General features: G+C 37.7%; 1 protein-coding gene across 2 annotated transcripts in view; it reads left to right on the forward strand.

The window, feature by feature from the left end:
* The window catches only part of LOC137967626 (solute carrier family 23 member 2-like), an 11,925-nt gene extending 910 nt beyond the window's left edge, over positions 1–11,015 (forward strand). Inside the window, exons 2-12 of one of the 2 annotated variants that reach the window (XM_068814142.1) lie at positions 775–879; positions 1,775–1,932; positions 2,741–2,832; positions 4,079–4,149; positions 6,354–6,510; positions 6,610–6,634; positions 7,275–7,398; positions 7,791–7,947; positions 8,021–8,274; positions 8,778–9,051; positions 10,036–11,015. In XM_068814142.1, coding sequence (XP_068670243.1) covers positions 775–879; positions 1,775–1,932; positions 2,741–2,832; positions 4,079–4,149; positions 6,354–6,510; positions 6,610–6,634; positions 7,275–7,398; positions 7,791–7,947; positions 8,021–8,274; positions 8,778–9,051; positions 10,036–10,376 — 1,758 coding nt within the window. In that variant the 3' untranslated portion in view covers positions 10,377–11,015. Of the gene's footprint in view, positions 1–774; positions 880–1,774; positions 1,933–2,740; positions 2,833–4,078; positions 4,150–6,353; positions 6,635–7,274; positions 7,399–7,790; positions 7,948–8,020; positions 8,275–8,777; positions 9,052–10,035 lie in introns of both variants that reach the window. The other variant, XM_068814141.1, reaches the window with a different exon arrangement.
* Positions 11,016–15,000: the final 3,985 nt, after the last annotated feature.

The raw sequence follows: 15,000 nt of genomic DNA on the forward strand, positions 1-15,000 counted from the left end.
TTGGGACTTCTGTGCTTATTAAAAAAACGCACATGGCCTCATAGTTAAAGGTGCACTGTCAACTCTTTCTAAAACTGGGCACCCACCAAGGACCGTTAGCGAATCCTGTTTTTTTATGAATTGGTATCATATCCGATAAATTCGATTTGCTTTGCAAACTTGGCCTTGTTGTTTGGCATTTTTTTTCTTCAGTGGGTATAGCTAGTTTTTAAAAGCCTTAGGGCTTTTTGTCTTAAATTTTGAAGTTGCCTTTGGTAAGATATTTTAAATGAAAGGACGAAGGCGCATAAATAATCGAGAAATTACACGGAAATTAATTAAAATTATTACTGCAGGAGCACTGAGCAACAAAATGTTTAAGTCACGTACACAACCTTACCTGTGACACAGGGATCTTGGAATAAAAAGCAAGTCACGCAATTGATTCAATGAAGCACGTGAATTCTACTTTCAAACTTCAGATGTGTTTAGCAAGTCAAAACCATCCTAAATCAGTTGCACAGTGTTATCCTTTAAAGCCTTTCTGAATGACGGCTTAGTTTTATGAAACTTTTGCGTGAGAATCCTCAAATTTCAGAGGAACTTTCTGCAGCAGGCAGACAATATGTAACAAAACCGCTGAAGCAGAATATATATTTGCCAGGCTTGCAGAGTTATGATGTTACGGAATCCTCTGGTATTCCTTTCAAATTCCTGGTTTGCAGCGCTATTATTTAAAGGAAGCCTCTAGTATGCCTATCAAATGCTTATCCAAGCCATATATTTTTCTTTCAGCTTAATGCAGATCACCAAACTAAGAAAAGAAGCAAAGTTCTCGGTTTATCTTACCTTATCAATGAGAATCCTCCATGGTATATCTGCATCTTGCTGGGTTTCCAGGTTTGAACAGTAGGCCTGAAAAAATGTTGTATCTTTTTTATTTTATATGATTTGATATGATGTTTTTAAGGCAGCTCAAAGAGAATAAAAAACTTTTTTTCTGGTGGAAATGACTCATCCCCAGCACTTAAATGCATCTCTCACCTTTACCCTAGCATAGGTAGAACTATCATTTGTTTTATTCAAGACACAACTTTATCTGAGCTAATTGGGCAAATTAAGACAAAACTAAATTTGCATAATCAGAATCCAACATCTTAAAATAGGCTATATGCTTCTGGCATGATCGATAGTTAATGCTAACGTAGAAGAGTGGAGGGAAGAGGAGGGGTGGGGAGAGAGGTTACGTCTTATCTCTGGTTTTCGTCATCACCATTTTCTCGTCTAAATAAATATATAAAATACATGATTCACAAAGACATTAAGTCCTAAAGTAGATCGAGCCTTTTTCGGCCTTGATTGGGATTTAATTAAGTTCCCGTTACACTTCATTGATAAGAACACCTCCTCATGATAACCTCGTTAACTTAACATAGCCCTGCTGTGTTACGATTGTGTTTTTATTGCACCCAACTATGAGGATAAACCACGCCCAAGGCATATTGATGACGGAAATCCTTTGTTCATTAGATACATGTGGTTGCGTTCTTCTTTTTCACTAAGAGTCAAGCGCTTCAGTGAAATACATTCGAACGTGCACCAACGGCCATCTCTCTGAAATGGCCCCCTATCCACAACGGCGACTTTTTTTGGTCCCGGCGGGATGTCTAATACATCTCCCCTAACTCCACCTCTCCACAACGATCACTTCTTCTGTCCTCATAGTGGCCGACTGTATTGTTACCGTCCAAAACTTTCTTGCCTTCATTGTCTTATCTTTGTTTTTCTTTTTCAGCATTACTTGACCATGTTAGGAGGAACACTGGCCATTCCGTTTATTCTCAGTGCTCCAATGTGTTTTGCTGATAACACACTTGCTATCAGTGAGATTCTTAGTACCATATTCTTCGCGTCCGGACTTGTGACTTTGCTTCAATCAACATTTGGAGTTAGGTGTGGAAACATGATGACAAAAGTTTCTAGATATCATTGAAATCGCTATTTTTCCCATTATATTAATTGTGATGTTCAAAATGACATAGAATTGTTGCCCTGTTGAATGTTTTACTGAGGAACAACGCTCAATCACGTATTTTGCATAAGATGTAAAGTATTTTCATCCTTCTTCAAGCCTGTTGCATTGTCTTCAGATCTTCTAATAAACGGGTTTGGTGAAGTTTTGTCAATAACATTAACTTAACCCATGCAACATAACGCTATTTGCTTAAAACTGCTCCCATCTGATGGTAACATTTGAGCACGTTTTGCCGGTTTTAGTTACATCAAGCAATTTAATTTTTGCCTTTTTGAGCAATTTTTTTAGCTAAATATAGGTTCAGAGCACATATCAAGCACAAAAAGGCCAATGATTTAGTAAAAAGCTCTTCAATTTATGCGACTTTCATGAAATGTTTATCAATCTTTAAAACACATACCCCGTAACTTGGCAACATTTTGCAGGCCTACTGCGACCCATATCTAAGATTCTAACGGATCATAGGCTTAAAGCGCATTCGGAAAGACGTCAAATAAACCAATGAAAGCACTTTCGTCCATTTATGGCAATATTTTAGCAAATTTTTAGCATTTCAGTGAGCAACGTTTTAGCATCTTAAGAGCACAATCAGGACAGGCCTAGCCATCTGTCTTACATTTTGGGTAATTGACACGCCTTAAAGGTCCATAAACGACTATCGAACAGTAACGGGCATGTAATTTTTTCTTCTCTGACCCGCAATGACTCCGTTTATAATGATTACAGACTGCCAATCGTTCAAGGTGGAACATTCTCCTTTCTCACGCCTACATTTGCCATCTTGTCCTTGCCACAGTGGACTTGTCCAAAACTTGATGGTAAGTAAACTGCATTTTCTAAGTTTTATTGCTAAAAGTTTTTAAATAAAATAAGAGTACAATCTCTGCAGTGGGTAGATTGAGTAGTTCATGTGACAACTGGCATGCCCAGATTTTGAATAGGCAGCTCATATTCTCTGAGAGAACTCCTTCTTCAATCAATGTAAGGCAGCTCAAAGCGGTCCACCAAACTCTTACGTTCTAATGGTATACCTTTGCTCTCTAAGAGTTCCGGTTTTCATTTTCAGTCTCTGCAAATTACTGAATTTATCTATAAATGATCTTGAAAATTCGATTCCAAATTGCAAACTAATTAAAGATTTATTTTGATCGTTGAAAAGCCAGAGAATGTCTTGCTAAAAACTGAAGGAGACCGTAATGTTCATGTTGGATCGTTTGCTTCATGATCATTATGTACTCAATAGTTTAAGGAACATTTTGTCTTTTGAACAGACTGAACAAAGCTCGGTTTAACCCTTAACATCCCAACATCAGTATGCACTTCTCTATACTTTCCTCTAACGTCCTGACAAGAAGAAGGTGGTGATTATTTCCTTGATTTTTGTGACCTTAATATGTGATTTGAGGGTGATTTTGTAAGGGGAAATAAGGTGCTGGTCGATCACTCTTAAGTGTCAAAGGGCCAAAGGAGATGCACACTCAAGAAAACATATGAATTCTATCCCTTCCTTTACAAGAATATACTAAATTCTACAATTTGCCGCAGTGAGAGATGCTAAAAGTAGCTTCACATTAGTAATTTTTTTTCCAATGCTCACCCTTGTACGGCACCATACGATAAGCTGAACACAAGCAGTTATTCCTTGCACTGTCATGGTTATTAAAAAAAAAACTTATTTGGGTCAAAGATGCCTTCATGTGCAGCAGATAATCAGACGAGGAGTGGGACTGAGCTGCAGTATAGTAACTTGGCCAAGACTCCTAGGCAAGATCTTAAAATGGCGCTGTCTTTAACACATTTGAAGACAATTTTCTGAGGGTTAGCTTACTCTTTTACATCTCAAGTCGCAATCCGTGTTACAATTTCATATCTATTTTTCTGGATTAGTAGAGATAACAGCTTCTGAAGCATACTTCTCGAACTTATTTTGCACATTTTACATTCGAAATTTGCTATGTGTGGCAAAGGAACATATCAAGAGATCTAAGGATTCTTTTACTTTCCTTTCAATCCACAAAATGTCAAATAAGTACTTCCATGCTTGATTTAGGTTTGTGTTTTTAGATGCAGAAAATAAAAACTCCACTGCAAGCTTTCTCGACAGTGATGACATATGGAAACCTCGAATGAGAGAGGTAATGATTAAACTGGGTCGGATAAAACTAAAGATGGCTGGTTCTTGCTGCTCGCGGAAAACTAGCCTCTCGCGGGTGAAAAGTTCAAAATGTTTCCATTATTATTTAACGGACTATAAAGCGATACAATTTCCCTGATTTTGGATGGTTGGACAGTTTGTCATCGGATAGTTCATTATTAATAAGCAAATCATGTTCAAAGTTGTAGTTTAAATAAACCAATCACATTCATATTTTGATTGAAGTCTCTTTCAGAGCGACATGAAACAATTAATGGCTCCTTCGTCATTCTTTCAATGCTAATTTTCTCTTTCTTTCATAACTTGGCTGTTCTTCTTTTTCGGAGACAAAAAGGAATAAAACAAACTAATTGGACTCCTGCTGCGCGGTCGTCCGATTTTCTTATCACTCATATGATTGCGGACCGAATTGGACTCCACTCAGTCCTAATAATTAACTGAGGCGGCTCAAACCATGCCAGTTTCAACACTTGAAACAAACGTCCTTATTAGAAGGGTTGACACTACAACAATTTATTACTTAACAGCAATGTTGTAGTACCATATCAAACACCAACAAGTAGATCTTATAGATTATATAACCGCGCTTTGAAAATTTATCTGCTGGAGTTTTGTACCACTATAGTTGCAACGTAGTGCAAATTCCAAAGCAGTCCTTGTTGATTCACTGATGACTATAGACACAAAATAACTTGATCAATTTGTAGCACAACAACTGACAACAACTACTGCACACGAACGTATTGCACCATCACTTATAGCCGAGGTGAAATCCCGATTGCGCCATCAGTCGTAGCCGTTCTAAAATCTCTGATGACGTAACGGTTTTAACAGATCTGGAACTTTCTTCGGGATATGTATGGGTATGAACGATACGATAATAACACTTTTAACAACTTACAGCTTTCTTTCTTAAAAGTCACGATTAAATTTAATTGTTTTTTTTACACGGGTAAAGGGCTAGCAAAGTAATCACACGAGTCACACAATTCAAGAATTTCGTTATCCACTGCTATCTTTAGTGCGGTGGTTATTTCCCTACCAATAAAAGTTGCAACGTCGACACATTCCATGGATGACGTAATGGCTTTTTATGTATTCAATACTCGCTTCGAATTAAGCGCTTCAATAACACCAAACGGCAATATATTTTGTACTAAATAAAGAATGGAATATTGATAAACTTTTAAGTCCATTAATGTTTTAACAGCTTTTGGCAAATAAATATCATAAGTTGCGTGACTCGAGAAGTCCCACTGACTTTATGGCCGAGTGGAAGTTTGGGTCAGCTCACCGACACAACGAAAAAAATAAACGGATAATTATTGCTGCAAAAGATTCGGTCATTTTTTTTGACATACAAATTACCGAGGCAACACGAAAGCCCTGGAAAGACACCCCATATTTTGGCTTTAGCTGCTCATATCTCAAAAACGAACGCGGTGACCCCCATTTTTTATTTCTAAATTGTAATCAGCATGCCAGAATAAAACTGTCTGCAAAGTTTAAAAAAAATTCTGTGGAGCGGATTTAGAGCCAACTTATTGAAAATTTAAGGAAGCTCTGAATCCGCTCGACAAACTTTTTTTACAACTTTGCAGAGAGTTTTATCATAACCTGCTAATCACTTTTGTGCAATACAAAATTGGGGTCACTTTTCAGGTATGAGCAACGAAAGCCAAAATATAGGGTGGTTTTGCAAGGCTTTCCTGTTGCCATGGTAAATTTTTAGGTCACAAAAATGACTGCATCTATTTCAGCAATAATTCATGTTCCTCATGATACCATAACATTTTTGTTAAATGATAAAGGGTTGTAGTGTGACTCTTTTTAATAACAAGGTCTCTTGAAAGTGGTGAAACTGGTTTGAGCCAACTTAATATGATATCTCGAAATAGATCGAATCAATAAGTGTTTGACAAGATTACAGAGGTTTTTTCTCACTTTACCACTTAACGCTTCGCAAATTTCTGGCTCATAGGTCAAAAACTCCTACAACCTTAGTCGTCCTTATTTAACCAAATAACTATTTTTTGACGTTCACCCTACACATCTTTGCGTTCACAGAATAAGCCAACTATTAATACTGCTGTTGATTCATTTGTTTCTTCTGTTCGTTGACAGCTTTAAATATGACCGAAGTTTTTGAATTACAGATCAAGAGATACTTTGTTATTTTCCCAGATCCAGGGCGCCATCATTGTTTCTGCATTCTTTCAAATCGTAATTGGCTTCACTGGTTTCATTGGTGTGCTACTTCGGTTCATTGGACCGCTGACCATAGCACCTACAATTACTCTAGTGGGCGTGGCACTGTTTCACGTAGCAGCAGATCATGCGGGTGAGTTAACCAAAGGAAAACTATTACTGTCTGCCGATCTCATTTTACTCAATGAACACAACTTAAGAGTATGTCTGTCTTTAATATTCATTTATACAGGAAACCATTGGGGAATTTCAATGACGTAAGTCACTTCTTTTATTTATGTGTTTTCGTTTATCCCGAGATTGACCTAACAAGTAGAAGACCGGTCGTAAACGTGTTTATACGGAAATAACTAAATTCTTAGCTGTAAATGACTGAATTTTTAACCGTTATCCATAAATGTCATTACCCCATTTACACCCTATCAGACACGTTTCTGACGAACAGCCAAGACGACAATGAGGCAAAATTATATATTTAGAGCTAGGTCAATTGGAAAGAGGCATGGGTAAGAGTAGCTCATTCAATAAGGTCATGGTGCACGGGAAGTCTTTTCTTACTACCAAAACTAATTTCAACAAAACGCTCAGTGATCAAAAGCTCGGTTTCATCATGATACTGGCATGGAGCCAAACTTTTAAGAGTGCTTTTTGATTGAGTGTCGTAAAAAATTAAAAACCAAAGTGACTGCAAAGGGCAATCAATTGAAAGGATTGGTTTCAGATTTGAATCTAATTGGTTGAGAAAGTGGCTTGAATTTTCTGAGACAATCATAACAAATTAAAGTGAAGCCAGACAAATCCCGGATTACTTTCGACACTTGATTGAAAATTGCGATATTCAAGGGCTCATTTTTGTTTTTGTTTCCTTTTTTTTTTTCCTGTACTTTTGTGATTCAGGACAATCGCGTTCATCGCTTTGTTTTCACAATACCTCTTCAAAGTAAAGATTCCATTTCCTGGGTACAGCAAAGAACGAGGAGGTTATTTCGTTGGCCGTTTTCCTTTGTTTAGACTATTTCCAGTGAGTTTATATTTATTACCTTTCCTGTGTTTTTCACACTAGATTAAACTTTAAAAAAAACTGTTAGCTAGCTAAATGTAGTGAAACTAAATAGATGTTCTTTGGACTTTTTTCCCAAGCCAACGAGATCTTGTACCGATTGAGCTCAAGAACATATTGTATACTGTTGATGTTTTAGCCTACTAGTACGATTTCAGTTTCTTCATTTGGGGCCAGGAGCAGTTCATACATACAGGCCACTAAAGTTCTTTGCCCTCAATAAAAATGTCTTTCTTTAAAGTGTTTACAAGAAACCTTTGAGCTAACTTTCGTAACCGGCGCAATTTTTATCAAAGTGCTCTACATGAATTTTCCGTCTCTAAGGGTTTGTTTTTTCATTCCATCTCACGCAGGTTATTCTGGCAATCGCATCCTCATGGATTCTCTGCGCCATCATCACTGCAGCAGGAGGTTTTCCTTCTGATCCCAAGATTCCTCAGTACATGGCGAGGACTGATGCAAGAAGTGCTGTCTTGAAAGAGGCTAAGTGGTTTAGACTACCATACCCTGGTAGGAAATTTCAATTGGTGTCCAGTTTCTTTCGAAATGTGTCGCTTTCTACGCTATTTTGCTATCTCTGCAGGTCAGTGGGGCACACCTACTGTGAGTGCCGCAGGGGTTTTTGGGATGCTTGCTGGTGTCTTTGCTTCTATCATTGAGTCAGTGGGTGATTACTACGCCTGTGCAAGATTATCAGGAGCCCCGCCACCGCCTAAACATGCCATTAACCGTGGAATCGGAATGGAAGGGATTGGATGTCTCTTGACCGGAGCTTTTGGTAGTGGAAATGGCACAACATCATATAGTGAAAACATTGGAGCTATTGGAATAACCAAGGTAAATAAACGCTTCAGATTAGGCCTAGATATAATGACTGACAACCAGGGTCGGCGTACCGAACGAGGGTTCTTTTCCTCTGGTACTGTCAAATAACATGAAGAAGGCGCCAATAATTCTAGTGCAACTCAACACGAACTTTATTCACGGTCTTTGGTCTTGGTTATATCAGCATTTGTGCTTCTGGGGTTGCTACTGCATAACATCTATAAATACACAATATCTAGACGAGGGGCTCCTGAAAGGGTCTCCATGGGGTTAACCGTTAGCAAATTTTACCCAATACTCGTTTAAAAAGGTAAGCATAAAAACGGGAAAAAGTTAACTATTAGCCGTAAAAAAAAGCAAATTTTTAATCGTTCAACGCAAAAACAAAACCCCCGTTGAGACCGTCCCCTAATACTGCTTTTCATTTATCTAACATTAGGCAGCATAGGTCTTGACCACAGCGTGCAAATTTACCAAACCAAATTGCTAATGAAGAAAGGTTGATAAATTTTCAGGTTGGAAGTCTGCGTGTGATTCAGTTCGGTGCCATCGTAATGATATTCGTGGGTGTTCTTGGTAAAATTGGAGCCTTGTTTGTCACCATCCCAGACCCCATTGTTGGAGGAGTTTTCATGGTCATGTTTGGTATGATCGCCGCTGTTGGAATCTCGAATCTGCAGTTTGCTGACATGAATTCCTCTAGGAACCTGTTCATTGTTGGATTTTCTATCATTTTTGGCTTGGCTCTGCCGCATTACATGAATAACCATCCCAACGCAGTTCAGACAGGTGTGAGGAAGTTATTGTAAGATCTTATAAAGCACTTGTTAATGTCCCAACGATCAAGTATCGGTCGGAATACCCTGTCTAGAGGTTAGTTAAACAGTGTGGGAACAATTTTGACTTTGGCTGTCCATTAAAAGAGTATTTTGCTATAGTGCGGATCGAACATAAAAAAGCAATTGTCATTTCACTTTGGCATTTGAATCTCAGTCAGAGAACTCAATGGTATAAGGTAGGCCTCGTTATGAAAAGTGCACTCGAGCTATGCGACCCATCACATCCACAGCTGATCCTGGTTTCTGTCAATTTGAACTTACCTTTATTACTATTAATATTAATAGTAATTATATTTTATACTTCTGAGGGGAAAAAGGCTCTGCAAGAGAAAAAAGGGGTTAAAATTTGTGTTATTTTTTATGTTTAAGGTCAAAAATAGGCTACTGCCGAATAACATTATCGATCTATTTACAGTTAACAGAAGTAATCACAGCTTAAGGAGCGCCGACTTATTTTTTTAGCTAGATTTAATACAATTAGATTCGGAAAACACACTTTGCGGTATTATGGTTCATTTTTATGAAGTAAAACTATCGTTCACTATAAAAAAGTTCACTACACTTGCATCGTTTAAGAACAATATAACGAAACTAAACTTGACGGAACTGGTAGATAGGGTCTGTCCTGGGGCTGTTCTCTACGTTCTTCATGAAGTCTTCTTGCGCAAATTAATTAATTTCATTGTACTTTATCGAACTATATATTTTACTAAATACCCTTCCATAATTTTTAATGGAGAAAATATTTGTATTTAAGTGTCACCGATTAGTGCACCAGCTGTGATGTGCTAGTAGTCGTTGACCTGTTAATACTTTACAATGTTATTTGTTTAAAGATCCCCAGTTACGTTTGGACTTTTTCTATGGTAGTTTCAGAGGTTGTTGGGCTCGAAGTGAATAACTAGCGTTGAAAATATCTTCTTGTCATTAACAGGTGTTCCAGAAATTGACCAGATTCTGACAGTCCTAATGAAAACAAGTATGGCCATCGGATGTATTTCTGCTTTGATTTTGGACAACACCATCCCTGGAACCATCGAGGAACGCGGGCTCAAGGCTTGGAGGCAACACCTTTCACATGAGAGTGACGAGCAGTGTCAAACAGCCTCCGTGACAGTCTATGATTTGCCGTTTGGTCTCAATCGTATCAGTAACTACAAAGTGGCCAAGTATTTACCCTTTCTTCCTTACAACGATGAAGAACACCGAAAAGAAAGAAGTTATGAACTTAATGGTGCTTCTGAAACGATGTTGGAAAAAGATGCACACGTTTAGCTTGGTAATGAGATGAAATGTGTGCAACAGAAACAAGTTGATTATCTAATGCCAATGTAGAGGCTTTATGCATTTAACAGGAACATTAACCCTGATAGCAAAAATTATACTCATCTACAGCGTGTTGCGCTTATGTAAGTAGTGTAAACTATAGCTATCTTATCTTATAAACATTATCTTTGTTTTCGAATTCCGGGGAAAGTGAAAAGTGACGAATTTATTACTCACTTCGTGGCACAATTACACTTTAGGCCAGCTGTATTCACCAGGATTTAAAACGAATAAAATATTTTTTCCATGCAAGCACTTAAAGTAGGAAATCTCTTTAGGAAAATAGGAGTTGAAAGAATGTTATTCTAAGATGGTTCATATGAGAAATCACTCCCCTACAATAGGGTTGAAAAAATTGTTAACAACATTTTCACTTCTACACAGGCCAAGTGAATATACTAATGCTCTTCATGTACCGTCCGCAGCATGCTACTTTCGTTCACCTTTGCGACGTGAATTTAGGCTTTCTTGTTAAGGAATAAAAGTTATGTAATAGATTTCTAAAACTGTATGTACGATGTCTTCTTTACCGTTTAATTTGTGAATTCAAAGTGTTTGTTCTGTGCAAATAAAAGAAAGTATGTCCATAATGTTCGCTTAGGTAATTTATGCTATTTACAAGGTAATTTTTGTAAACTTTAACTTTTTAAATTTAACAAAAATTACCTTGTAAATAGCATAAAATAAAGTATTCAACTTTTTCTTAAATTATTTTCAATTTCTTCGTTGCAACTCCGCAAAAAATTAAAATCATAGAATTTCGCTAATTGTTTTTCAAGCTTGGAAATTATTTTGTCTGTTTTGTTCGTAAATTTAGATTTACTCCTCATAGATATGAAATTATACTTTCTGAAAGTGAGAAACTAAAAACACTTGAAGTCATGATGGTTCATTTACATCCTTATTTTACAGTTTAATTATATGGCAAGCCCCAATTGTTCGAAGGGTGGATAGCGCTATTCACTGGATAAATCACTATCCATTGGATAACTCAATTTATTAAATTCTCAACCTCCGATAATGCAATTCTCGTGCTCTGATTGGTTCACTCAATCTCGGTTATCAGCTCATTCAGCTCATATACCTTAGTTTGACCTTATATAGTAAATGATTGCGCTTAGCGTTGCTAAACTAAAAACGTTTACGCCAGAAAGCGAAATTTCTTTCAGTATAAAGCAAAAGAAAAACGTTTTTGTGGAAAGTTTGGATCACTTTCGAAGCTTAGAGATACGCGAAAAGGTAAGAAATGTTTTTGTGATGAGCCTGCGTCTGTCTGACCACGAGGTATTACACAACATCGCATCGCATCGCGCCTCGTTGGCTATTTACCATCTCATATCCAACTTGCGCTCATGGAATAATTGTTAATGATTTTGCTACTGTTTATCCGCTGGATAGTGATTTATCCGATGGATAGCGTTATCCACCTTTTGAATATCCGAGGCCTGGTAATTAATCCGCAATTGTCAGCATAGCTATTATTCTTTAATTCTTTAAAACTGTCCAATTTAGGGTTAATTTGGATAGTTTCAGATAGGGTTTTCCTTTACAAACAGGCAACTGTCCAATTTAAAAAATATAGGACAGTTTGTGTAAGCCAATCAAATCCAAAAAAAACAAAACAAGTCACAGAAACTAGCCAATCAGCACAAAGCATAGCGTCAGCGCTGTTGTCTCTGTTTGTAGTACTTGACAATGGCAAAGTTTAGCCGAGGATATTTGCCAATTTTTTTTCATTTCTCAGGAGGACTTTTTCAGCGATATGACCGCAAATGAGAGATTTCCTTCGTTGCCAGAAGAAGAGCTTGCCAACCTGAGAAGCAAAAACCAAAACTAATTAGCAATAGAGGACGTTTTCCGTGTTTCCACAGCCTCATCTAAACACGAGGGGGAGTTGGGAGAATTCGAGACAGTTATGCAAACCCGGGACGTAGTCGAGGGTTTGCATAATTTTCGAGAATTCTCCCAACTTACCCGAGTGTTTAGATGAGAATATGGAAACACGGAAAAAAAAGTCCTCTATTGCTTTTATAAAGTATTTCTCAAGGATAATTCGATAAAAAATATAAACAAAAAAAAAAAAATACAAAAAATATCTAAGTTATACAAAAAAATGCTTAAGATATCCAATCAAATTAAAAACATTTGGCATGCTTTTTGTGCTGGTTTTGTCGTTCGCATGCTCCCTGATGATGCATTTTTTAAAACGCTTTTACCAAATTGAATTGAAGCAAAATAACATCTACTTTTTGTAGTGCTCATTGCTTGTATTAAATAAATACTACGCAACTCGCAAAATATCCGCACGTATTATATGTTAAACCATCGAATAACATGTATGGATCATATGTATTAAGGACGGTGCCTACTACTAATTCAAAGGTATTTTTGCGCGGTTTATTGAATATGCGGGAAAAGCAGGTCTTAACAAGTGTTATTTAAATCCAAAAACAAAAGTGGGGCTAACCACGCATTTTTCGAAGATAATTAATCAAAAATATTTGTAAAAAGCTTTAAAAGAAAAAGCAATTTATGGCGTCCTTTTGCAAATTGAGGATTTTTTTTATCTCTGAAAAATGCTTGGTTACCCCCAATTTTCTTTTGGGATACCAAGAGCACTTGCTAAGTTCTGCTTTCTCCGCATAGTTTTGAACCGTGCAAAAATATCCCTGTATTAATAAGCACCACCCATAGGAAATCCGAGTATTTCGAGATGCGCAGAACCTATGCACAATAACAATAGTAGGCACCGTCCTTAATCTTTAAAACGAAAAGCTCCCAGTTATGAACTCAATAATGATATTGATCATCGTGGCGTAGTGGCAGTGCGTTTGAAAGCAGAATCCGATGTGGATTCAGCCGATCGCGTACGCAAAGTTATCTATTCTCTGGGAGCAAAGATCGATGTTAACGCAAAACCCCTCTTCACAAGCAGAAAACTGTTACAAACTCTGCGTGTCAAGCAAAAACAAGCCTCCGATAGTCAACACTCAATGCGTTGTATACTAATTATTAGAAGGATCGTCACCACAACGTTGTATCATGTATTGGCAATATTGTGGTACCAAATGAAACACGAATTATTGCTGAACAAGATACAGACATTATTGTGACGTAATATGTCAGCGTGGCAACAGGCAAGCCCTGTAAAAACATCTTTTATTTTGTCTTTAGTTGCTTATATCTCAAAAAGAAACTTGGTGACCCTCATTTTTTTATTTCTGAAAAGTGATCAAAAGGACATGATGAAAATTCTGTCTTGTGGATTTAGAGCCAACTTAATTTGTGATTTTTGATAAGGTAACTCTGAATCCTCTCTACAGAATTTTTTTAACCTTTGCCGAAAGTTTCATTGCGGCCTTCTTATCACTTTTCAGCGATAAAAAAGGGGGGTCATCTAGTTCGTTTTTGAGATATGAGCAAATAAATCCAAAATATAGGGTGTTTTTGCTGGACTTTTCCGTTGCAAAGGTAACTTTTTGGTGTTTAAGGCGAACAGGCTGGACATAACATCTAATCCCACACCGTATGAGGGAGTGGGTACGCCCAAACGGAGGGTGCAACCAACACGCCAACTTCGCCGGGGGATCGAACCCCGCCTCCACAAAAAGAACGGACACAAAACATAAACCTAACTCCGGAGTGCGACCAATGAAGGCGACCCCGGAGGAAAGGAGTCCTTAGAGATTACCCAGTCGGAAATGAGCTGGGCGGAACGTCCAAAGGGAGAGGATCACCACGTTTGCCATGAAGAAGGTAGAACGCCGTAAGGGTGTCACCCTCTTCTTCACTGACGTCACCAGGGTAGGAGCCAAAGTGCAAGACCTGTTGCCAAGGTAACTTATTACATCACAATAATGATACCATCTTGTTTGGAAATAATCGGTGTTTAATATGGTACCAAAACATTGCTGTTACGTGTTACGTGATATAGTGTTGTAACGTTATTCGATCTAGACAGAGAGTCTTCCGTAAGGTATCGCATTATATGTACTTAAGTAATATAAGCGTTAAGGGATATCCGTATCCGTAGACAGTGTCCGCGAAGCTATCACCGGCCGGTCTCGCATCCAAATACTACCGTAAAAATCTACACCAAGATTTCTGGCATCGACCGGCAGCCTTACTACCTATGCCGCAATGACAGCCGATGAAACGTTGAATATTATTGTCGAAAACTGTGCCTATATAACAAAACATTTTTCATTTACATTAACTGAAATGAATTTTGTGAGCTTTCAAAATGTTCCTTAATTGGGAAATAGACCAATTTCGATATATTGAACATGATTTTGAGGCTCAGAGGAATAAACACGAAGTTTGCCCCAAGAGTTACAAAGACTCACCCAGGGGACTTACTTCGAGTATACATCCATTTTATTAAAGGAGTAAGACAGTAAAAAGAGCGTACAAATCTCAAAGAAACAAAATAAAACAAACAAAATGCTGACTGGTAGCACAAATGTACACTTATTCCGGTTAGAATCTAAGATAAACGTCTGGACAAGCAAAAACTAAGCCTTGTTTTCATCAGAACAAAGAGATGGGCACCCAGACATAAAAGCCGATACAA

The sequence above is a fragment of the Montipora foliosa genome, chromosome 8, assembly GCF_036669935.1.
Source record: "Montipora foliosa isolate CH-2021 chromosome 8, ASM3666993v2, whole genome shotgun sequence".
NCBI classification, from domain to species: Eukaryota; Metazoa; Cnidaria; class Anthozoa; order Scleractinia; family Acroporidae; genus Montipora; species Montipora foliosa.